Here is a 21,537-nt window from a genome sequence, read left to right on the forward strand (position 1 = left end):
AGTGTGGGTGTGGAAGGGAGGTGAGGGTAGGTGGGAGGGGAAGGAAGGAGACTAGGGCAGGGAGGAAGGTAGATTAAGTTGGTTAGGGGTTAATATTGGCAGACGTGGTGCTGCTGATATCCTAACCCCCTTCCCAGGACCACTTGGAATAGCACCACATAAATTGCTGATGCAGGTCCAAGTAAACCCATGCAGGCAGTGGAGGCTTATCCCCAGAGAAGGTAACAAATGTTCCCGTACTCAGAATAGACAAATGTTCAGAGTAGACCTCTGCCCCCCCCACCCCAGGAAGCAGCATGCCATGACTGCATTGGAAAGGGGTTTATTTTATAGAATTAGGCTGTAAAAGTCTTAACTTTATAACTATTTACTTCTACATATAAGATGAAATTGTTTATTTCAGTACACTATATCCAATAGTTTTCCAATCTTGTGGAGTAAGGCTAAACCTCAGTAAAAACTGAGCCATATAACTCAAATATGATAGAAAGATGAAGAATGAACGGATAGGTAGCAGATAGAGCACATGTCATCTTACACCTTGTGATGAATGCCCTATTTTCTGCCTATTTTTCCTAATTTTGGGACATTTGTAGCACCCTGGAAGCTCTTGTGGAAGCTCAGCAGTCTAAAATCAGCTTGGGCATGTTCCTACAGCAACCTTTGTCCTTTGTTTGAAACACCATTATCAACCAGCCATGTGCTCTTGTGGATTCAAGTCATTTTTCATGCCTGGAGTAGCTAAGCCCCCTGCTGACACTGGCATGTGCCTATCTGTCAAAGCTATCTAACTAGGAAAAGGGGTGGAATGGAGAGGTCATGAGGGATGGCCAAAACCGCAAGAAATCTCCAAACCCAAATCTTTTCCAGGAACCTCCTTGTGAGTTTACCACTATTAATATTGCTATCCAAGCCAAGTAAGGAATCCATGGCTAGGGACAGGAACAGTAAAGTGAAGACTAGCATATTTGTACAGAGAAGACCCAGATGCAACTCCTTTCATCCACTGCGGACCAATGGCTGCCTCTGGGTATAAGCTCCCAGGACTGCGACGAGGATAAAATGGGGTGGGGAGAGAAGCCCTTTCAATATTGCTCTGAGTTCCTTGGGAGAGGGACAGGAGAGAAAAGCAACTACCACAAAATAGCCATTTTTTTTAGATTACCTGTAATCTGCTTTTTAGTCTCCACGTCTTTGGTTTGCCGCAATAATCTCAGTATCGTGGAGATCCCTTTCAACTCTGATACTTCCAGCTTGTTGTCGTTGTCCTCATAGACCAGGTTTCTCAGTGCGCCACACGCTGCCCTCTGCACATCCTCATTGGGCACATTCAGAAGTTCTATTAACTTGGGGATGCCGCCAAGTAAATAAACCTGTGGAGGAAAAGCAAGCATATGTTTAACTGAAGGGGAAAATTTTTTTTTTTTCCCCAGAAGAGACAGTGAATATGAAGAACAGCACCAGACAACCAGGCTGAGGACAGGAATGTTTGGAAGACAATAGGTGGGGCAGCCATTATGCCAGGACAATCATTTTGTAAACGGGAACATTTTATCTCAAGGGATTATGAAGCTGAATGTCCAAGTTAAACACCCCAAACATGAAGAGTATGCTGTTCACAGTTTAGAAAATGTTGGGTCAAGAAATAAGGAGGAACTGATGACCTTCTCAGTCCTTATGTTTTCATGAAGGAGAGCTGCTACTTCACCCACGGCCCGCATCAACACAGGGCACCTCTGGGCCCAAGTGCCCAAGGGGGGGGGCACATGGCTAACACCTGTCCTGGCTTCTAGGGAAGACTGAGCAGAGATGGTTTTAAGAAATGAGTAGATACATTCGTGAAGAGAAGGTCGACCAACAGTTATTAGGTATGATAGTTAAAAGAGGGCTCTGTGTTCAGAGCCAGGAACCTATCCTTGGGATAAGTATTTGCATAACCTGCTTGTCAACATTCACAGGCATCTGAGTGGCCACTGTTGGAAATGTTGGATTGGGTGCAAGCCACCTGAAGTGCTTGCTTCCGGCAGCAGATTGAGCGGGGGCACTTGCCCCTCACTGCCCCTCCTTCTCCTTCCATTCCCTGAATTGAAAAGGAAGTGGGGGGACAGAAAGGGAGGGGAAATGTGGGGGGGAGGAGAGTGCTGAGCTAGAACATTGCAGAGCGGGAGGAGCAGAGGAAGATCACATCAGCACATCATCAGGAAGGGGGCCAGGATTTGGGATGCTGCCTAAGGTGTCAGAAGGTCTTGAGTCAGCTCTGGCTGGCTGACTGGCACTTTGGTCTGGAGGACTTAGCCTTCATAAAGGGATCTGATTCTTTCAGAAGGAAAGTTACTTTGGAAATGCATATACCAGGCAACCCAATCCTATGCAGGATTAGGTTGCCGGCTGTAATGCTTTGCAACAGCAGAGCAGAGTTCATTCAAGAATGACAGGAAAGTGAAATTGCCCTTCAAAACACTTAAATATACGCTAACTCTAGGCAATTTTGCCTCCAACACCAGCCAATGCTGCCAAATGGCAGCATTAAGTGCTTTAATTTTGCAAAGTTACTACTTTACAAACAAAAGTTTTATAGTAAAGAAATGCACAATGAATGTACCCCAGACTTGCATAATGGAATAGGCTCTTTGATGGACAAATCCATCTCTGTATAGCCAGAAGCACAAGTACAAAACCATGCAAATGTGACCTAACTCTAGGAGTGGAGAGGAGCTGTGTGGCAGATTGAGGAATTTAGCTGGCAAGTGCAGAGAACGGGCAGAGGTGAAATGCAACAAAGGCTCCTGTTAGCCTTGTGCCTTGGCAAGGATGCCTGCTCTTGCTTTCAGCTCAATTGCATAACAATTCCTTTCCCATCCTTCCAAATCTTTATTTTTGGATCCTGAAGGAATGTGAGCCAGACCTGCCTCTCTTATTCAGGAGGCATGAAGTACACTAAGGTTGGATTTGCATAGCTACCTACCATATGATTCCCACCACTGCCTGGCACAGGTTTAGACATTCCATGCCTCTTGGGATGCTCATTGTCATGTCTCCAAGCTGGGAGGTGACAAAACTAACTGGCAAATAGCACACAGCCCTGAGTTGCCAAAGGATTCCAGAACTCTCACACAAAGAGAATTCTAATTTGATCTCCTCACATCAACAGTACAAGGATAAAGGACAGAAAAGTGTGTAATAAAAGGGGAAAATCAGTGCCGACCCATTACACTGACAGGCTGCACAATCCTATACATGTTTACACAGAAACAAGTCCCACTGTGTTCAGTGAGGCTTACTCTCAGGAAAGTGTGTACAGGACTGCAGCCTGAAGCATTCATCTCAGGCAGCAGGCTGGCAAGGGGTGCCTCCTCTACGGCCCTTCCTTGTCTCATTCCTCCTCAAAAAGGAAACAGAAGGAAAGTGTGGAGGAGAGTGCACAGGAAAGCAATACCTTCTCTTCTGCTCTGCTTCTTTCTTTTTGAGGACGAGAGAGCAGAGGCCCTGTGGAGGCAACTGCTGGTGAACTACGTGGTGAGAAGGGGCAGCATTTGTTGCCCTTCATCAGGCACCAGGAAGTCTTGGGCCAGCCCAGGGAAAAAGGGCAAGACAAACAATAGACAAGTACACCCAACAGGAATACAGCCGTATTAAACAGGATGGTTCCAAATTCCCTTGAAGCTCCAATTCAGGCCTCTGTTCCTTACAATGGTCTATCAGGTGCCCCCAGGAAAACCACAAGCAAAGTATCAAGTTGATAGCCCCTCCTTGCTGTGATCACCTAGCAACTAGTCTCTGAAACAAGAAGATCCACTAAGCTACTGGGTGATCCAGCGGGGCCCCCATCATCCACCGTGTGGGGAGTGGGGAAGAAGCAAGGCATAGAATCTGTGCACCTGACCTTTCCACATACTCTTGGGTAACCTTCTGGGGTGTCCATACGGCATTCCCTGAATATGCGATATTAACACACATTCCCAGATGCTGCCACCACAAAGGGGAAACTCAAAAAAAAAGAAAAGAAAAAAAGGGGAATGCCCTTCCATGCCCTTCTTTCTGTCTGGAAAGTGCCCCACTACCAGGGTTCCCTCAATAAAGAAGTTAGCTGCACTGGAATGTCAGGGGAGTCAAATGAGCAGACCAAATGCCAGACCTCAGACCTGACAGAACGAAGACTTGCAGAATCTGCTGTATTTCTTTCCTAGAACCAAGGTCCACCAACTGGAGCCAAGAGCAAAGACATGGCTTGGGGGCATGGAGCCAGTAACCTATGGCACCATATGAGCTGTACATTGGAATGACGGAGCTAACCACCCTACCCCACAAAAACCTACTCCTGGCCTCCCCACCCCATATATATTTCAGCAGAAAAACAAAGCCTTGTTATAGTTGCTGTTGTGGAGCAGCTGGGAGGCACGAATCTTGCTGATTTACTGCCAGTCATTTTGAGGTCTACCTTCCACCCATCCCCAGACATTTTTTTTTTAGTTTTGCCAGTAGTAAATTGAAGCTCTCTGAAACTGCAGACGGCCACAGTGAGCTCCAGTCTGCACTGCTGGATAAGCCAGACCTTTGCTTCAAAGGAGGTTAGAGTAAAGTTCCACAGCAGAACTTTTTTTCCCTTCAGATTAGAACAAAGTCTTCCTGGCAACAGGGCTGATAAAGAAAGAGTCAAATATTTGTTTTGGAGAATTTGTTTTGGGAACTCTCAGCAATTTACTGTGATCGTCATTTTTCTGTCTCTCAATCAGCATTATAATCAACTGACATACGGACATGGCTCATATTTTGTTGCGGCCTACAGATAACAGGATGCTGCTGTCTAAATAGTTTTAAGCCCTTATAGGTAAACAACTTCATGCCACCCTTTTGCAGCTGCTGCTACGCTAAATATTGAATTGGAGAAACAGAATGGTTCCCAAACTGGTGGGCTGTGCCCCACCGGCCAGGGAAGCACTTATCCCTGCTCCTTAAAGGGATAGGCAACAATGCAATTCCCAGGATCGCGCTGCTGCTTAGGTCAAGAGGGTTTTTCTTTTACTTACCTCCAGACAGCACTGGATTCCTGGGATGTCCATGGGGGAGGTCTGAGGAGCACTTCACAGGGCTCCCCAAGCCTCTGTAAATGTGAAAAAAGTATGAAAACAGGAAGTGCCCATTTTTTTTCACATTTACAGCAAATACTTACATGGTTCCTTCCTTCTAAGGAGGACCTTAGGAACCACTGGAGTAGCAGATACTGAATTGTAAGAAGAATCTCCAAGATGGTCAGTTTAAATCCCTACAGCAAGGACACCTTTTTTGGTACAGGGACACCAGGAAAACTTTATTTGGGGTGGTGGGCAGGGAGAATTGGAAAGCTATAATCCTCACTGCAGACATGACTAGCGGCCCAAACCTATCCAACTTTCCAATCATGGTGTAGCCGTGTCAATGGGGTTTGCACTGCATCCTGTGGTGGGAGAATAATTATGGAGACCTCCACAAGGTAAGGGAACATTTGCTCCCTCACCTAGGGGCTGCATTGCAGCTGCACCGGGGCTGGAAAGTTGGATAGGACTGGGCCCTAGGTCTCTACTGTGATGGGAGGGATGGTAAAGGACCACTGTTGGCGATGTTCATCTCCATGTCATCCACCGAGCCTACTTTATCTGGTACCCTATTCAGGCACAGAATAGTGCAAGTGACTTCATGGCACTACTGTGTTTTAAGACTGCACAGCTGTCACAGTAGAACAGATCTGCTATTCTTATTCACAGAGATTGTCTAAGCCAGGGATGGGAAGAAATTAGATTAGGATCTACAGGTAGATCTCTGGGTGATTTCTGGCAGCTCAGCAAGCATTTGTGTTTTGCATTAGCAGCAAAAAAAGGTACCCACTCTTAAATTAAGCAGCTGAAATGAAAGGATAAAGCAGGGCGGAAATCAGAGTGGATTTATGTGTGAAATGACTAGAAGTTCGGTTCTAATACCGGAAGCAAATTCCTGGACTGGGTATATACTTTGAGCTACCCTGTGTCATGACCTTAAGGGTGCAATCCTAACCCCTTATGTCAGTGCTTTCCAGCACTGACACAAGGACAATACAGCTCTGAGGTAAGGGAACAAATATTCCCTTACTTTGAGGAGGCCTCCATGAGTGACACCCAACTGCAGGATGCAGCACATGTCCCATTGGCACCGCTGTGCCAGTGCCTTGAAAGCACTGGCATAAGGGGTTAGGATTGCACCCTGACCCCTGGGCCCCAAGCCCTATTTTACTCACTTCCAGTTAGTGGAGTTTGGGATGCTAGATAAAAATGAACCTTCCTGCCAACCCCCTGCCCTCTAAGCCCTCTTAGGTAGAGCAAAGTGTTTTGTGCTACAGTAGGCATGAGCTTTGTAAGATTAATGCCATTTTAAGAAGAACATGTCTTCGAATGGGAGGCATGGACTTGTCAGTCAGTGAATCCCATCTAAAATGTGTGCCAGCGGAACATGTGTCCTACCAGCACAGACTCCACAACGCAGCTATAAGGTCCTCTGCGATAGTGCAAGCTGCCAGCATGCTGGTTGGAAGGCTGGAGCATTCCCGTGCACATTGGTTGATCAACAGAGACCTGCTGGCAGAGGTAAGCCCATGCAAGGAGGGGGGGAGTGTTGGGAGAGGGTTAAACAGAGAGAAGCTGTCTGGGACATCTTAGAATGCTCTGGGCAAAGGGATGTGTAAAATGGGAGGTACAAGTTCAAGTTGTGTTTGGCAATGACATCAAAGCAATTAGAAAAGTATTAAAGCAACTTCAGTAATTCTTCACTTGATTTTATATTCACGCAAGGACCTGTATAATCTCTCTCACCAAAAATATGCATCAGTATTACACATTAATAGGTTAATGAGATAATTGTCACTCACTTTCCTTCTGGCTTCAGCTCTCTGGAAGCTCTCGTGCTGTATGAAAATAATTGCTGCCAGGACTCGAGGAGATGAGGCATTTTCAGTCTTTAGTACATTTACTGCCCGCTCCAGTGTCATCTCCCCTTCTGGATTCCTGCGTAATTCAACATGAAAAACCTAGTAAGCCAAAACCAAAGGAACCCCACCGAGACAATGCCTGTTTCTTATCACACTATGAGTAGCTTTCTCAGCTGTCCTGGATAAAGACAACGAACGGGTCTTGCAGCATCTAAAAGGCTAACAGATTTGTTGTCCCAGAAGCTCTAGAGTCCACTCTATCAGATGAATGAAGTGCTTCAGCAGATAGAAAATAAACAGGTACAGAGGGAAAAAATGTAAACAGTGGGGCCGAAAGGCCAAGAAATGCAAGAGATACAACAGATCTGTAACATTCCTATGCAAAGCTCCAATGTATACAGAGAAGAACAGTGACCATTCACAACAACAGTCACTGATGATACCGTACATGTTTATCTTCCTTGCTTTGGAATGTACACCATGGGTGGCTCTGCCTATATTGGCGACGGCCCAGTCAGGCCTGAATTGCTGCCTGCCTCTCCAGTGCTAAGATATTGCCTGCTTCCTAGCTTAGAAGATTAGAGCAGGGTTTCCCAAACTATGGGTCATGTGCCCATACCAGGTGGGTCACGATAAGTGCTCTCCCACCCATCCTCACCTCTGTTTGGCTCCAAATTGGAGCAATTCTATGGGCTTGTGCTGGGCCGGCAACCCTCTCTACAGGTCTTTGCAGGCTTCTGCAGAAGCCTCCAAAAATTAGTTCCAGGTTTTGGAAGGCAACTTCTGTTCTGCCTCAGAAACCCAGACATAGCTTTCAGAGGCTTCTGCAGGTCACTCTGAGCCCTGCAAAGGCCTGTAGTTAGGTTTTCTGGTGTGGTGCAAATTGGAAGAGGCCTCTGGGGCCTCCCTCAATACCACCAGGATCATCAGCCAGACAAGGTGGGTCTCAGGGTGGGAAAGATTGGGAATCGCTGGGTTAGAGCAAAAGATGCTGTAAAAATAAAAAAACTCTAAGCCTATGTACAGTAGAGGGTACAAGAATGGTGTTCTCTGCTACTTTGAATTTGACTTGTAACGCATTTGGCAAAGAAGGTTGGCCACTATACACTGCAGACACATTACAGGTACATAACCACACATTTCAGACACATTCTCTCCTTTTTCAGGGATTATTTCATATATTTTTGTTTGGTACTAGTGCACAGAGCTGGCAGCACAGGGAAGCTCTCAGATGGAGTGTCTCTAGGGGGAAGTTCTCTGAACCCATCACCAAGGGCTGTCACATTACTGAAGAAATCTTAATTGGGTTTGTTGATTAATTGAGAGATTTATCAATTCAATTCAGCTAAAATGGCCTGTGGGCAAAAGCAACTGTTCTGCTTTCCTGGTCTGTTTGATGTGCACATGTGTCATAGCAGACATCGGCTATCTCGGAAGGAGCACATCTCCTATGTGAGAGAAAAGGAGCAGTGCTATTTTCAGAGGTGGGGTTTGCAGTCTGCAGTTTATAAAGGTACCTGTATGAAAAATAAAGTATATTTTTAAAAAGTTGCTGACCAGTTGTTTAAACAGGGCTCCTTTTTATTTGATTACAAATTTAATTATTTTAATTGATTGAAGCCCTATTATATCTCCCAAGTTGAGCATTTTTGTAGCTAAGCAAAACGATATAGATAATCTGTGCCTCAAACTGAATGCTGAAGGACAGGATGGACAAATCAAGCACTGCACATCCATTTCTTAGAACATCTCAATTAACACTTATTGCTACTCAGGAGTTCATCCTGAAGCATATGACTGCTAGGATCATGCAACAACAAAGTTGTCATTTTTGTAACATCTTCATCAGTGAAAGGCCTACTATGTACCCCACCATGACATTTCTGTTCCCCTTCTCATTGGATTTCATTTATTGTCAATTTCCCCATTTGCGGTGCTTGGGGGAGAGTGCACTCTCTGATACTTTTTTTATAAGGTTACAGAGGGCATGATACAGCTAAGTCAGGGGGAGTCAGGGGCTGTGGCTTGTGCATTTCATTAAGGGCCCTCTAAGTTACACTGCACTTCTATACAAGTTTACCCAGAAGTAAGTACTATTGTGTTCAATTGTACATAGTCTCTGGTAAGAGTGTACAGAACTATAAACTTACTATCCTATAATTTGAACACTAGCAATTTACTTCCTGCCTACAAATAAAGATCTTGGAGATGATTAGATACTAAAGTGATACTTTGACCTCAACTCAAGTCTTGTCTAAACTTGTACATAATGACAGTTTGAAGGATAGCATCACCTTTTTACCTGGCTGCTTTGAGAGCTGATGCAGAATAATAAGTGGACAATTCCCCAAATCAAAGGAAAAATTCTTGATGGTCGGACATTATCTGAACATGTGGAAGGGAAAGTGGGATCACATGCACTTGGCCTTCACAGTTTCAGTGTAATGTCTGTCAGAGTTCCCGCTTGGAGAACTGTATCCAAAGAAAGCTCTCTTCATGTAGTTGCCATATTGTTCCCAAGATGTAGACATTCTGTCATCCTTCTTTGAGTTCAGACAATTTTAGTTAGTTTAAACATATGGGCTATATGTCATAATTTGTTGAAATGTTGATTGCCAGAATTTTTAAATTGCACCATGGCTACTTTTGCAGGGGTAAATAAATGTGAGCATAAGTAGCTTAATTTTATGGGCTCTGGCTGGTAGCAGAATGTTATAAGAACTAACCCTTCCATTCTCAATCTCAACAATACCCCAAAGATTCTGAAGTGTTTTTATCAGTGGCCATTCTTGTTATCTTTGTGGTTTTATTCCAACATGTTTCCAACACTGGGAATATCTACATCATGTGCTAAAACCTGTGAAGGATGTCCTGCATTCTTAGCTGTTAGAAAGCCCTTAGACATTATTGTCATAAAATTTTGCGTCACTTATAAGGTGTCATGTACTAATTGTCTTATACTGGTTCTTTCCTGTTTATACAAATTGAGTTTCTCAAATTCTTAGCGAAAAGGGTTTGTGCTTCTTAACTAACATTGTGCTTCTTAAATATGGTTGCAAATTATCATTGTGCTTTACAATTTTTAGCTGTGGTAAAAGCGCTATATCTCAAAAAAATAAATAAAATACTGTAATATGTTCCAAGTTGTCAAAGTTTGAACCAGAAAAATGTCCAAAGGCTGTAGCGATGCAACTATTGAGAACACCTTTCCATTCAATCTTGCAATCAGAACATGGTGCATTGATGCTGGCATGGGTAGGAGAGATGGCTCATAGTCATTCATTTGTAACAGTGCAATACTATACATGCCTACTCAAAAGTAAGCTCCATTTGTTCAATCAGGCTTACTCCCAGGAAAGTGTGACTAGGATTGCAGCAGGTCAGTCCAATCTTACCTAACTCCTGGAGAGCAATGTAGCTGTCCCAGCGTGGAGTCCATTGTATCCTGCAAGGAAGCTTCAGCATGTAAAAGGGCTCCTCAGGGAAAGGGAACATTTGTTTCCTTCCTCCAGAGTAAGACCCTGCTGCAGCCATGAGCCAACAATATCACTGGTGCAAGTCCGCATTGACCAGTGAAGACAGTTCAGGCCCAGGAAGGGGGTTAGGATTCAATGGGCTCTTCCTGATTAATCTGCTATCTGATTAATTCTTATTGATCAAAGAGTTTTAATTGTTTCTGTTTCATGATCTAAAACACTGAAGTCCTAATAGTTGTTTTCCTTTTTTCAGCCTTTACAATTTTATTAAATTGGGCCTGGAAGAGGTTTAGAATTTATTCTGTATCAAGCATATTAAAACTTTTGAGTTGTGCCCATTTTCTCATGGGGGAGACAAAATCAAACTGTCAGCTTCTTATGCTTGTCCTGAGTCACCTGGAATGCAGGTGTCATCATGGTCACCCGGACAACTCAGCAGTGATGCTTGCATTCAAATCCAGCTGCTATTTGAGCCAGGCATTAACTGTGCAGGGACTTGTTTTGACCTGCTAATATGAATAACCTCCCCTTCCGCTTTGACACTGTATACCTTAAACAGCTGCAAACTTAATTCCTAGTTAAGCAAAATCAGGCAGGCAGTTCAACTCAATGGAAAGGAGCAGAAATTTCAGAAGCAAACAAAGCTCATGATCATTGCGAAAACAGTGTGTTCAGCGGTTGAATTGCTGCAGAAATAAAGAGTAATTTTCTGCTTCTGGAAGGCAGTACACGGGCCAACCTGGACTTAGTTTAAATGCCTTGTTGAATTCCATACTTGGAATTCCCCACAAAGTCTTAGAAGGGGGGAAAAAACCAGCCCCAAAGCAGCAACTGTGGGACATAAAGCAGGTTTACTCCCATACTGTTTCCCCATTGAAAATTGCCTTCTTTCAGACATACCCCTATACATGTCTACTCATTCGGTTCAATAGTGCTTACTCCCAGATAAGTATGTATAGAACCGTCGCCTTATTTAAGCATCTGCCCCTAAAGTTGCTAAAAATTGTGTTGAAAAGTGGTATATTTATATATATATTTTTGATACTTGTATTTGGTACCCCACCCTGGTTTCCTTGGATAAAGTGCAACACAGGTAACTTGTCAAATAGATACAGGACACAACTGATGATGAATGGCTTTCAGCGATGTGCAACAGTGAGGGTGGGGGTAGGCTCAGGGTGTGAGATTATAAGCCATTTGTATGTGCATTGGCTCTTCCTCGAGTTATGCTGAATGTGCAATAGGAGATGCAAACAGTGACCGAGGGGGCTGATCAGGCTGACTGTTCTATACATTGCCACTGTCACTTATGAAGTGGGCTACGGCCAATTTTAAAATGACTTAACAGGACTGTAGTCATGTTAACGACTATAATGGAAAAAAGATAGGCTATCAATGTAATATACCTAAAACATATTCTTCGGCACTTAGTCACGGCAATGTGCATTTTCAACTTACCCGAGTTGAGATCCGCTGGCCCCTATCCTTTCTTGCTCCAAGACACCACTTCCTGCTGCAGCTGCCATGGCAGCCGTCATTGCCATCCTCTTCCCACTTGCCTCGGCAGTAGCACTAGTAACCGAAGCTGGCTGAGAGGCCTCCCTGGTGCTCTGGGACCTGAAGGTGCTCTGTTGCCAGCTGGACCTTAATGACTGCCTGTTCTGAGATCCAGTTTGGAAAGCGACGGGTGGCCTGACTTGTCCCAGGGCCATACCAGAAGTCTGGTAACTCTCTTTCTCCAAAAGGTTGCTCATGCTCCGACTGTTTCCAACTCGCTGATAGATTGGGACTCCTGGGCTGGTTGGGGCACTGTCGACCACGGTGTCATTAAAAGGCCCGACGTGGAAGTGCCTTTGAACAGTGTACCCTCTGCTTGGAGCAACACGGCTTGTGTAGCCAACAATCTCCGATCGAGCATATCTTGGTGGCATGATGCTGGACCTCTTGCTCTCACCCTGCCTTAGAGCCAGCCCCCTGTTGTAATAGTAGTCATTTTGAAGATAAGCCAGCTTCTCAGGACTGCTATCAGGAGACACCTCCAGTCTCTTCAGGGGCAGCCTTTGAGACCTCTCTTCCATTGTCCTGTAGGATGCATAGCGCTCCATTCTAGGCCCCCAGCCATTTTCATAACTAACTGGGGAGCCGACCTGCAGGGGTGAATAAATGTGAGTCAGATAGTTCAATCCTATGGGCTAGGCTGGCAGCAGAACTGCTCTAAGAACTCATGTTAATTTTTGCCCTTCCATTTACAATCTCAACAACACCCCAAAGGTTCTGAAGTGCTTTATCAATGGCCATATCAGCTGGAGAGCCGATTTTTGCAGGGGTGAATAAATGTGAGTCAAGTAGCTCAATCCTGTTAAAAACAGGTTTTAATGACCTGTTAAAAACAAACCAGGAAGAATATGGTTCAATGGGAAAAGAAGAAAGTAGTGTTTGGGTGGACCATTTTAATAATCTGCAACTTCAATCCTCTCTGTGTGGAAGGCAGAATGTGCAGGGGTCACCTGGTGGTTAGGACGGCTATGCTCACCCCTTCCCATGCACACCATATCATGATCGAATAATTCAAGGCAATGTCCTCCATGGGTCTCCGACTGAAGCTTTATGTTAACTGCTCATTCTTGGGTTCGAACAAGGAGCACTACTCCTGCACCTGTGGAGCAACAATTTCTATCGGAGGAGCCACAAGAAAGAAGGTGTGTGTGGCACTGAACACATTAGGCCATTTCTGCCCAGTGTTGCATATATGCAACAAGGACCAAATGTGTACACCTATGGGCTGGGCAAAAATGGGTTAATGTGAGGTGTAAGAGAGCATCATTTTGAAATTAAAACATTGGCCAGGCCCCTTGGGTAGCCAGTGCTTAGCTACCCTGGAAAAGAATAAAACTAACAGCCACCTTTTTTTTTTTTTTTAACCCATAAGGCCCCAATGCATGTCCCTAAGCAACTTGGCACTGACACTGCTATGCAACCTTCCTTATGCATTTACATAATACACCCAAAGTTGATGCACCTTCTCAGATGCTGGGCTTTGCTTGCGCATTGTGTAAACATGCGAGACAGATAAACCATATGGAGAGAAACCTTTGCCTACCCCTAGACCAGGGTGGGGGGGGGGGTAACAGCAACCAGATCAATAAAAGTACATGGAAAGGGAGCCCCCAGTGGTTGCCTAGAATTATGGAATTCCCTTCCCTGGGAGATCCATCAAAATCTGTGACTGAGCAGCTTTTGGAAAATAATGCAGGATCGTTTTGCAGGGGCTGAGTTCCCCGGGGACCAGGGCCTATCGTCCTATTCTTTAAATCATGTTGATGTTTATTGTTTTATTTACTGATTATTATATGATATTTTATCACAACTTACAATATAATTCAAACATCCAATGACACAACAATATACAGGCATCCACCACTTAACAACCTTCCACTTAATGACACACCGCTTATATGAAGGTGGTCAAAGCACAACAAAGAAGCTCTTAATGAGGCAGTCAGGACTCCCACAGCCTGCAGCAGAGTGTCTGTTTACACAACAAAGAGGCGCCAGTAGCCTGTAGAGCCAGCTAGTTTCTGGCAGGGAGTGCCTGTTTACACAAGAAAGGCACTAGATTGGGCTGATTGTTCACTTAACAACCTAAGCACATAACGACATGGATTGGAGAACGTATCTCCATCGTTAAGTGGTGCATATCTGTGTGTCTATTTGAATAACAGCACATACATGTTAGACAGAAACAGCAATGAAAGAATAAGCCCTTAGATCACTGGGAAAACCTTTGAAAATGAGATGCATTTTTCCCCTAAAGGAAAAAAGAGATATTTAGGAACCTCTCTGAGAAGCAGGTTTCATACACACAGGAAGCAGGTTTCATATGCCCAACGCAAAAAACAGATCCCCCAGCTCTCTTTAAGGAGAGAGCTCCAAGCAAGACCTCTCCAGAAGTTCTTACAAGATAGAGATGACCATTTGGGAGAGAGGGAGATGTTCTCTCTGAATATGCAGGGTCCAGGGCTTTATAGAGCTAGGCCTGTATCTTGAATTAGATATGGACACTAAAAAGGAGCACAGATGACGCAACACTGGTTGAACATGTTCCCACCGCCTGGAGGAAAGCAGTGCCCTTAGCCATTTTCAAGGGCAATCTTCAAGCACAATCTTCAACAGTGGAACTGGATTGTGTTTCCGCTGGCTGCAGGATTCCTCCTCAGTATCTGAGTACTCTGAACAGGAGTTGGAGTCTATGTCCATCCTGCAACTTCTTCCCAAGACCATAACTAATTCCTCCTGCTTTCTGGGATTTGTGTAGTGTGTTCCTTGCCTTTCTGAGCTCTTTTTTCCCTTCTGTCTTGAGAGATTTATAATTATATCACACCCTTCCTCCAATTTGCTCAGGACAGCATATCTTTACAACCACCCTGGGAGCTGGATCCAGCTGAGAAATAGCGGCTGGCCCAAAATCATCTTGAGAGCTTCATGGGTGAAAGGGGGCTTGATGTCCATCTACTACCCTGCCTAATTCCCTATTCCCTTGTTTCCCAACACATAGCTGTTCATAACCATTTGCATGGCCAATGCCTGGCACATACTCATCTGTCCAACAAATGTCTAGGATGCTGTCCGTTCAGAGGTTAATTCTCATGAGGTTGGGTTACCCATTTGTACAGGCAGTTATCCAGTTTCCCATTTGTACAGGCAGTTATCCAGTTTCCAAGGTTTTTCAAGTTCCTTAAACATTTGTCTTTTACTTTCCTCATACACTTATTATTACAACTTCCCCAATTGACCTTCTCTCCAGAGAAGCTACTCATTGTAGTAATCTAGCATGAAAACAACATTATATATTCTTTTAATTCTGTGGTGTGAGAACACAGAGACTATGTGTTAGGCAGGTGCAAGGTAAGCTACTGATAATGGAGAAAGGGACAAAGGAAAGCGAGTAATTAGATCAATTCAGACATTGTAATTAAAAGCTGGGAGCCTACTTAACTTAATCCAAACAAGATAGCTTTAGTCTGTGGAGCCCGCAATGTGTCTGACAAATATAAACAAAGGCAGAATTTCTCTTGGCTCATGTAAAATCGAAAAGCTCCAATGTCTGAAATAAGGATTAGGTTCCTTCCTGATACAGATGTTGAGCACAAAGATTCTTTAAAACAGTTATTTTTTCTGCTCTGAATTGGGTTATGCAAGTAAAATAGCTATTCCTTTTTTTTTTAAACAGTCAGTACAAACATTTTTTTAAAAAAACCAAAACATTGTAATTACAAATAAATATTCCTTTCTACTCCTTATATAATCACAGTGTCTATTCCAATACAAATGGAGTACCATTTTTCTCCCAGGAAACTAAAGACAGTTTTTCAATGAATCTTCTCTGTAAACCAGTGTTTCTCAAAATGTGGGCTGGGACCCACAAGCCAATTTGAGGTGGGTCCCCATTCATTTCAATATTTTATTTTTAATACATTAGACTTGGTGCTCCCATGGTATGTGACTGCATTTTGGGAAATGTTACAGACCTGTATTTTTTTACAGGCTAGTATGTTCATGCTTTTACCAATGATAGTCAATGGGTCTTACTCATAGGTAAGTGTGGGTAGGATTGCAGCCTAGGATTGCCAAAATGCTCAAAGTGCTCCCAGTGTTCAAAGTCTGAGAACCACTGCGGTAAGCAATCAGAGAGCATATAAGTGATCACACGGTCATGGGATGTTGCGACACTAAAGTATTTGTAAACCTGAGACATGAAGAAAAATCCAGGAGGCCTTGCCAGAGATTAAATGCTAACCCAGTGGTTCTCACACATTTAGCACCAGGACCCACTTTTTAGAATGAGTATCTGTCAGGACCCACTGGAAGTGAAGTCAAGACAGGAAGTGACATCATCAAACAGGAAAATTTTTTAACAATCTTAGGCTGTAATCCTGCCTACACTTACCCAGGAGTAAGTCCCATTTACTATCATTGTTAAAAGAATATACATAGCAACTTGTTAAAAGTACAGGTTTATACTGACCCACAGTTTGAGAAACACTGTGCTAAGCCATTTAAATGAGAACTCATGATTCTTTGAAGCACAATACTTACTGCTTTAGTATTCCACGCCTGATGAGACTGATAATATGAACTGCCAGCAGAAGGTCTTGGACCAAAGTCGGTTTCAGTCATGTCTAGATTATATACATATTCGGGAACACTGGTGGTCCGATGCAGACTCCCTGTACAGAGGCATGAGAAATATGTTTATAGCTAACTGATAACTACATGTGAAGTTGAAATGTTGAAATCATTGATTTGTAAGTCTACTCTGGAACATCTTTGGGTATGAGCCGATGCATCTTGCTGCCCTTGGTGATCCAATAACCACAGCCACTAAGAATCATGGGTGCTCTTATCAGCATAGCTGCAGGAAAGAAGACAAGATTCCTGTGGACAGAAGGTAGGGCTTCAGAGGTGAGCAGGCTTGTGGGATTTACTTTGTCAACAAACGACAAACCAAAGTAATTATTCTCTGGTTCTGTACTTTGACGACAAACCAAAGTAATTGTAAAATGTAAACTATTCAGAAGGGACAGTGGAGCTAAATACCCATCCTGGGATAACTGAACTGTCTTACTACATATAAATCCACTCCTGGTTTTCCCAGTGTTCATTGCTTCAGTGGCCTAATTTGTCACTTGTCAAACATGCTTGCTGATCACCCAGTACTGCAAACCATCATGTGATCTATCAGTAAATCCTGATCTGTTCCTCCTCATGACTACAGCAGAATAAACGGTGCAAAATAAGTTGAACTCTAAAAACCTGCTTCCTTTGCTTAATTTTTTGCAGGGGATGGAGTTCAACTATTCCTGGCATAGAATGAAAGTTAGCTTGGCATAGAATTTTGAATTATTTTTGTTAAGCAGGGAGTATGTGCTGCACTATGCTAGCAACATGAGGCTTGCAATTCCGTGAACATTTACGTGGGAGTACGCTGTAGTGAGCACAATGGAACTCACTTTTGAGTGAACAGGGTATAGGCCTGGCAGCACACAAATATACTGCTGGCTTGAATGCCAAATGGAGGAACTCCTGGTCTCTGTACTGGTGGCAAAACCAAGTACTGTAGACATGCAACCCCTGACACATTTCGATTGTTAATCCTAACCCTGCAGGGATGGAGAGCTGAGGTGACCTCATGAACGATCTCATGCTCAGCTTGTCCGACTGCAAAACAAGCCTCCCAGTTTTGTTCTAAGTGCTATCCATTGATATGTTTTGAAATATAGGACAGGGGTGGCCAAACTTGCTCCAGAGCCACATGCGGTTCTTTTACATATAAAGTACGGGTCTTGGAAATAAGTTGACTGAGCTCCTTTTTGCATCACAATTAATATACATAATAAATAAGAAATTTCACGCTTTGTAATTATTTGGCAAGTGCAAACTGAGAGTCCTCTGGATTAAAACATAAGTTTAATGTTTATGGTGAGAAAATATATTTAAGAATTTAAAGGTTTTTTAAATAGTGTGGCTTCAATCATCTGAAGTTTATTGTACGTGGCTGTTACGTTAAGCAAGTTTGGCCACCCCTGCTATAGAAAATTATCTCTTTCAATATTTAAAAAAACAACAAAAACCAACAGCAGAATCAAAACATTTTCCATTACGGGAACAGCACCATGATACTTATTCTGGTAGCTAACTTTATGGTAAGAACTTGAGAACAAAAAAAGTATTGGAAATTGTGTGTCTCAAAAAAAAAAAAAAAGCAATGTAAATTTGTCTACTTTTTTGTTACATGAGTAACAGCCCAATCCTATCCACACTTTCCTGGGAGTAAGCTCCATTGACTCTAATGGGACTTACTTCTAAGCAGACATGCATAGGATTGGGTTGTAAGTGCTGCAATCCTGAGAGCCCTTCTCTGGAATTTCCACTTAGATGTGCGTAACAGTCTGCAAGATTACAGCTGCCAGAGGCCATTGGTTCCTGACTGAAGACATTGTTCAGGTATCAATAAAACTGGCTGGTTTCACAAGGCTGGTGTAGGTGTGGCTTTGTTTGCACTGAACAATTGCTGCTTACCCTTCCTTAGCTCAACAGTTGGTTTTTCTCCCTTTCCCGATTCCAATGGCTTTAATCTTTTAGTACCACACACTAGAGCATGACTGCCTTAATCCCCCTCCCCACTCCATCCCAGTGATGCACCCAGGCTGCTTTAAAGGTCACCAGCAAATTCCACAGATTAGGGGAGACATATGGTACACAGTGTGTGGCAAAGAATTGGAGGGTAATGAAATTCCCCTCTCCATACCTGGATGATTAAGTAATTCTACAAAAAATGGGAGGCAGCACATCTTATCTTCACAGTTCCTGGAAGGTCAAGTTACTTGAACTGTTGTTCTATGATCTCCTTGGTTACAATCTGATTGGCGTTCTAATTTAAAAATTTTTTCCCAGGCTCTCTTGTGGATACACGTGTGCATGAGTTTGAACATAAGGTCTCTGGCAATCAAAATCTGTTGATTCAAGTGTATTATTTGTCTATGCCAGGGGTGTCCAAAGTTTTTGGCAGGAGGGCCACATCAGCTCTCTGACACTGTGTTGGGGGCCGGGGGGGGAAGACTACATTTAAAATTTGAATAAATTTACATAGGTTTACATAAATGAATATATTAAAGATGAACTTATATGAATGAATGAAGATCTTGCAATAGCTCAAGACCTATAAAAGGCCTTGCACAAAGCAAGGCTAGCCTTTTCTTTGCTGCCGCTACTGCACCATAGACGTGAAACAGCAAGCAATGGAGGGAGCCCTCATCCCTATTGGGTTGGTGGTCAAACAGTCACCCTCATGCTGAAAGCAGTTGCGTTGGGCCAGTGTGGGCTCCAACAAATCTCCAGAGGGCCAGAAGCTCATTGGAGACTGGGGGTTCCCTGAGGGCCACATTGAGAGTCCTTGAGGGCCGCAAGTGGCCCCAGGGCCGGGGTTTGGGCACCCCTGGTCTATGCCATAATGGCTATGGCACTATCTGGGACGACAACAGCCAAGAATGATTGCCCCAGATGGCGCTAGAAATAAAGGTGAAATAATTTATCTGCTAGTCATGACCCACACTTTGACCCACCCTGGGATAGGACAATTGGTCCACCTGGCTCAGTATTGCCTACACTTACTAGCAGTGACTTTCCAGAGTTTCAAGTGGGGCCTTTTCCAGCTCTATGTGGAAATTCTAGGGAGTGAACCTAGTTCTTCAGAGCTTTGTGACCCCTTTCCAACCAGCTTGTAACACACACCCCTGGGGGGGGGGGGTCGCAACCCATACGTTGAGAACCCAAGTCTTAAGACAAGTTCTAACCAAGTCCTTGTGGAATTGGATGATTTCAAATAAGAAACTAGAAAAGTACCTTGAAGGGAAATTGGATGCCCAACCCTATGGGCAGCAGTGCCTGTTGAGGAACGGCATGCACTCAGCCACTTTCATCACACATTGGTTGCTGGGGAGAAGCCATGCACAGCCCGGCTGCTGCTCTTCGACAGCAATGGACAGAAAGAAACGGGTCTATTTGTACAATATGGGTCCTGCCATGCCTCACCTACACAAAGGCCTGTGAACCCCTGTGCAGACCACTATAGCCATTGATTCAAGTGGAGTGCTGGCTGCTTTTGCCCTCTGCACCAGTAAAGTGTGGCAGTACTTATGGTACATTCAAAATGGACTGCTACTCAGTGTTGTAGCTCAGGGCCTCTGAAAGGAATTTTATTAGGGGGTACAGAGTTTCTTTTGGGTCACTTTGCAAAATGGGAGGGGTGAAAGAGCGGGGGAGGGTGGTGACAGGCAAGCAGAATAGGGGCAGGGAGGGGCAAATCAGGGTGAAGGGAGGGTAGAGGCAGCTGAAAAAGTCATTGGAGCCCAGGTCTACCCACCCACATGGCATCAGTAGTGTGCCCAGCATCCCCAGTCATGGTAGTGTCCCCAGCATCCGGTACGGGCAACAAGCACGAGTAGATAGGAAAATGTAAGATCCCAGGAAATAACTGGGCCCCCTCGTTTGGCTCCTGGGCCCAGCTACAAATTACCCCCTTTACCCCCCTCTCCTGGGCCCTGGTGTAGCTAATGCATCTGGTACCCGGGGTCAAAGAAGATTTTGGAGGATTTCATCTTCCCACCATGATGAAATCAAATTTGATTTATGCCCACTGAAGCCTTTAAACAGGGACTTCCAGTTTTTGAGTTCCTGTTTACAGGCTGTGGTGGGCATTCTAAGTTGCAAGGGGTCCCCCTAGCAGCATGGAGCCAAAGGCCCCACTTAACGCCCCCCCCAGCAATGCCACTGCCATTACTCCTCCAAAGCACACCATTCTTAGTTGCCATCTTGCGCTCAGGGGTGCATTGAGACTTGGTGCTCATGTCTGAGTTCATGCGCATGTTCTGTGTTTGCAGCAGTGAACCGACATGGGAGGATGGAATACGAGCCCTCGTAAATAAGCCCTGTGGACAGAGACACAATCTTGTTTTGTTCCTCTCTATCTACAGTGGAATGATAAGGCATTCCAGGGCACATTTAAATTCTGCTGATTTCTTGAAACTTCAGCAGTGCTTTTAACCCCATACCTTTGTTATATTATGGCTACACCAGAAACCTCTACTCTAGTCTTTACGGTTCCTCCCTGTGAACCAGAATGCCAGAAAGTTTCTTAGTCCTGACCCTGGCCAACCACATCAGCACAGGGAAAAACTTCTGCTACCTTCACACCTTTCAACAAAATAGGACTATGATGCCTGAAGAGGACAACTGAATCAGGTAGATCCTATTATTAATTTCTAGAGCACAATCATAAACTACCAGGTGCCCAACATCAAGCAAAAATAAAAGAAACAGGACCTGATAATATATGCAATCTAAAGGCCAAGCTAGACATGATATCATCATAATTTAGTTTGGGGCTTACATTCACTTTCAAACACCAACCACACTACAGCCTAAACCCAGACAGGGATCACAACAGAGAGACAGAGGGTGCTTAATGGTTTCATTTCAAGCCACTTTCCTTAACAAAAAATACCTCCCCTTCCCAGAGCTGCTGCAGACTCCAAAAGTATTATCTCTTTGAATTGCATCATTGAGGGT

At 44.1% G+C, this 21,537-nt stretch overlaps 1 protein-coding gene across 1 annotated transcript in view; it reads right to left on the reverse strand.

Annotated features, from left to right (window-relative positions):
- Positions 1 to 21,537, reverse strand: part of PKP2 (plakophilin 2) — a 66,173-nt gene that overhangs the window by 33,242 nt on the left and 11,394 nt on the right. Inside the window, exons 2-5 of the mRNA XM_066634084.1 lie at positions 16,507 to 16,637; positions 11,869 to 12,557; positions 6,875 to 7,010; positions 1,166 to 1,373 (exon numbers count right to left, since the gene is read on the reverse strand). Coding sequence (XP_066490181.1) covers positions 1,166 to 1,373; positions 6,875 to 7,010; positions 11,869 to 12,557; positions 16,507 to 16,637 — 1,164 coding nt within the window. The remainder of the gene's footprint in view (positions 1 to 1,165; positions 1,374 to 6,874; positions 7,011 to 11,868; positions 12,558 to 16,506; positions 16,638 to 21,537) is intronic.

Source organism: Tiliqua scincoides, chromosome 7, assembly GCF_035046505.1.
Source record: "Tiliqua scincoides isolate rTilSci1 chromosome 7, rTilSci1.hap2, whole genome shotgun sequence".
In the NCBI taxonomy this organism is placed as follows: domain Eukaryota; kingdom Metazoa; phylum Chordata; class Lepidosauria; order Squamata; family Scincidae; genus Tiliqua; species Tiliqua scincoides.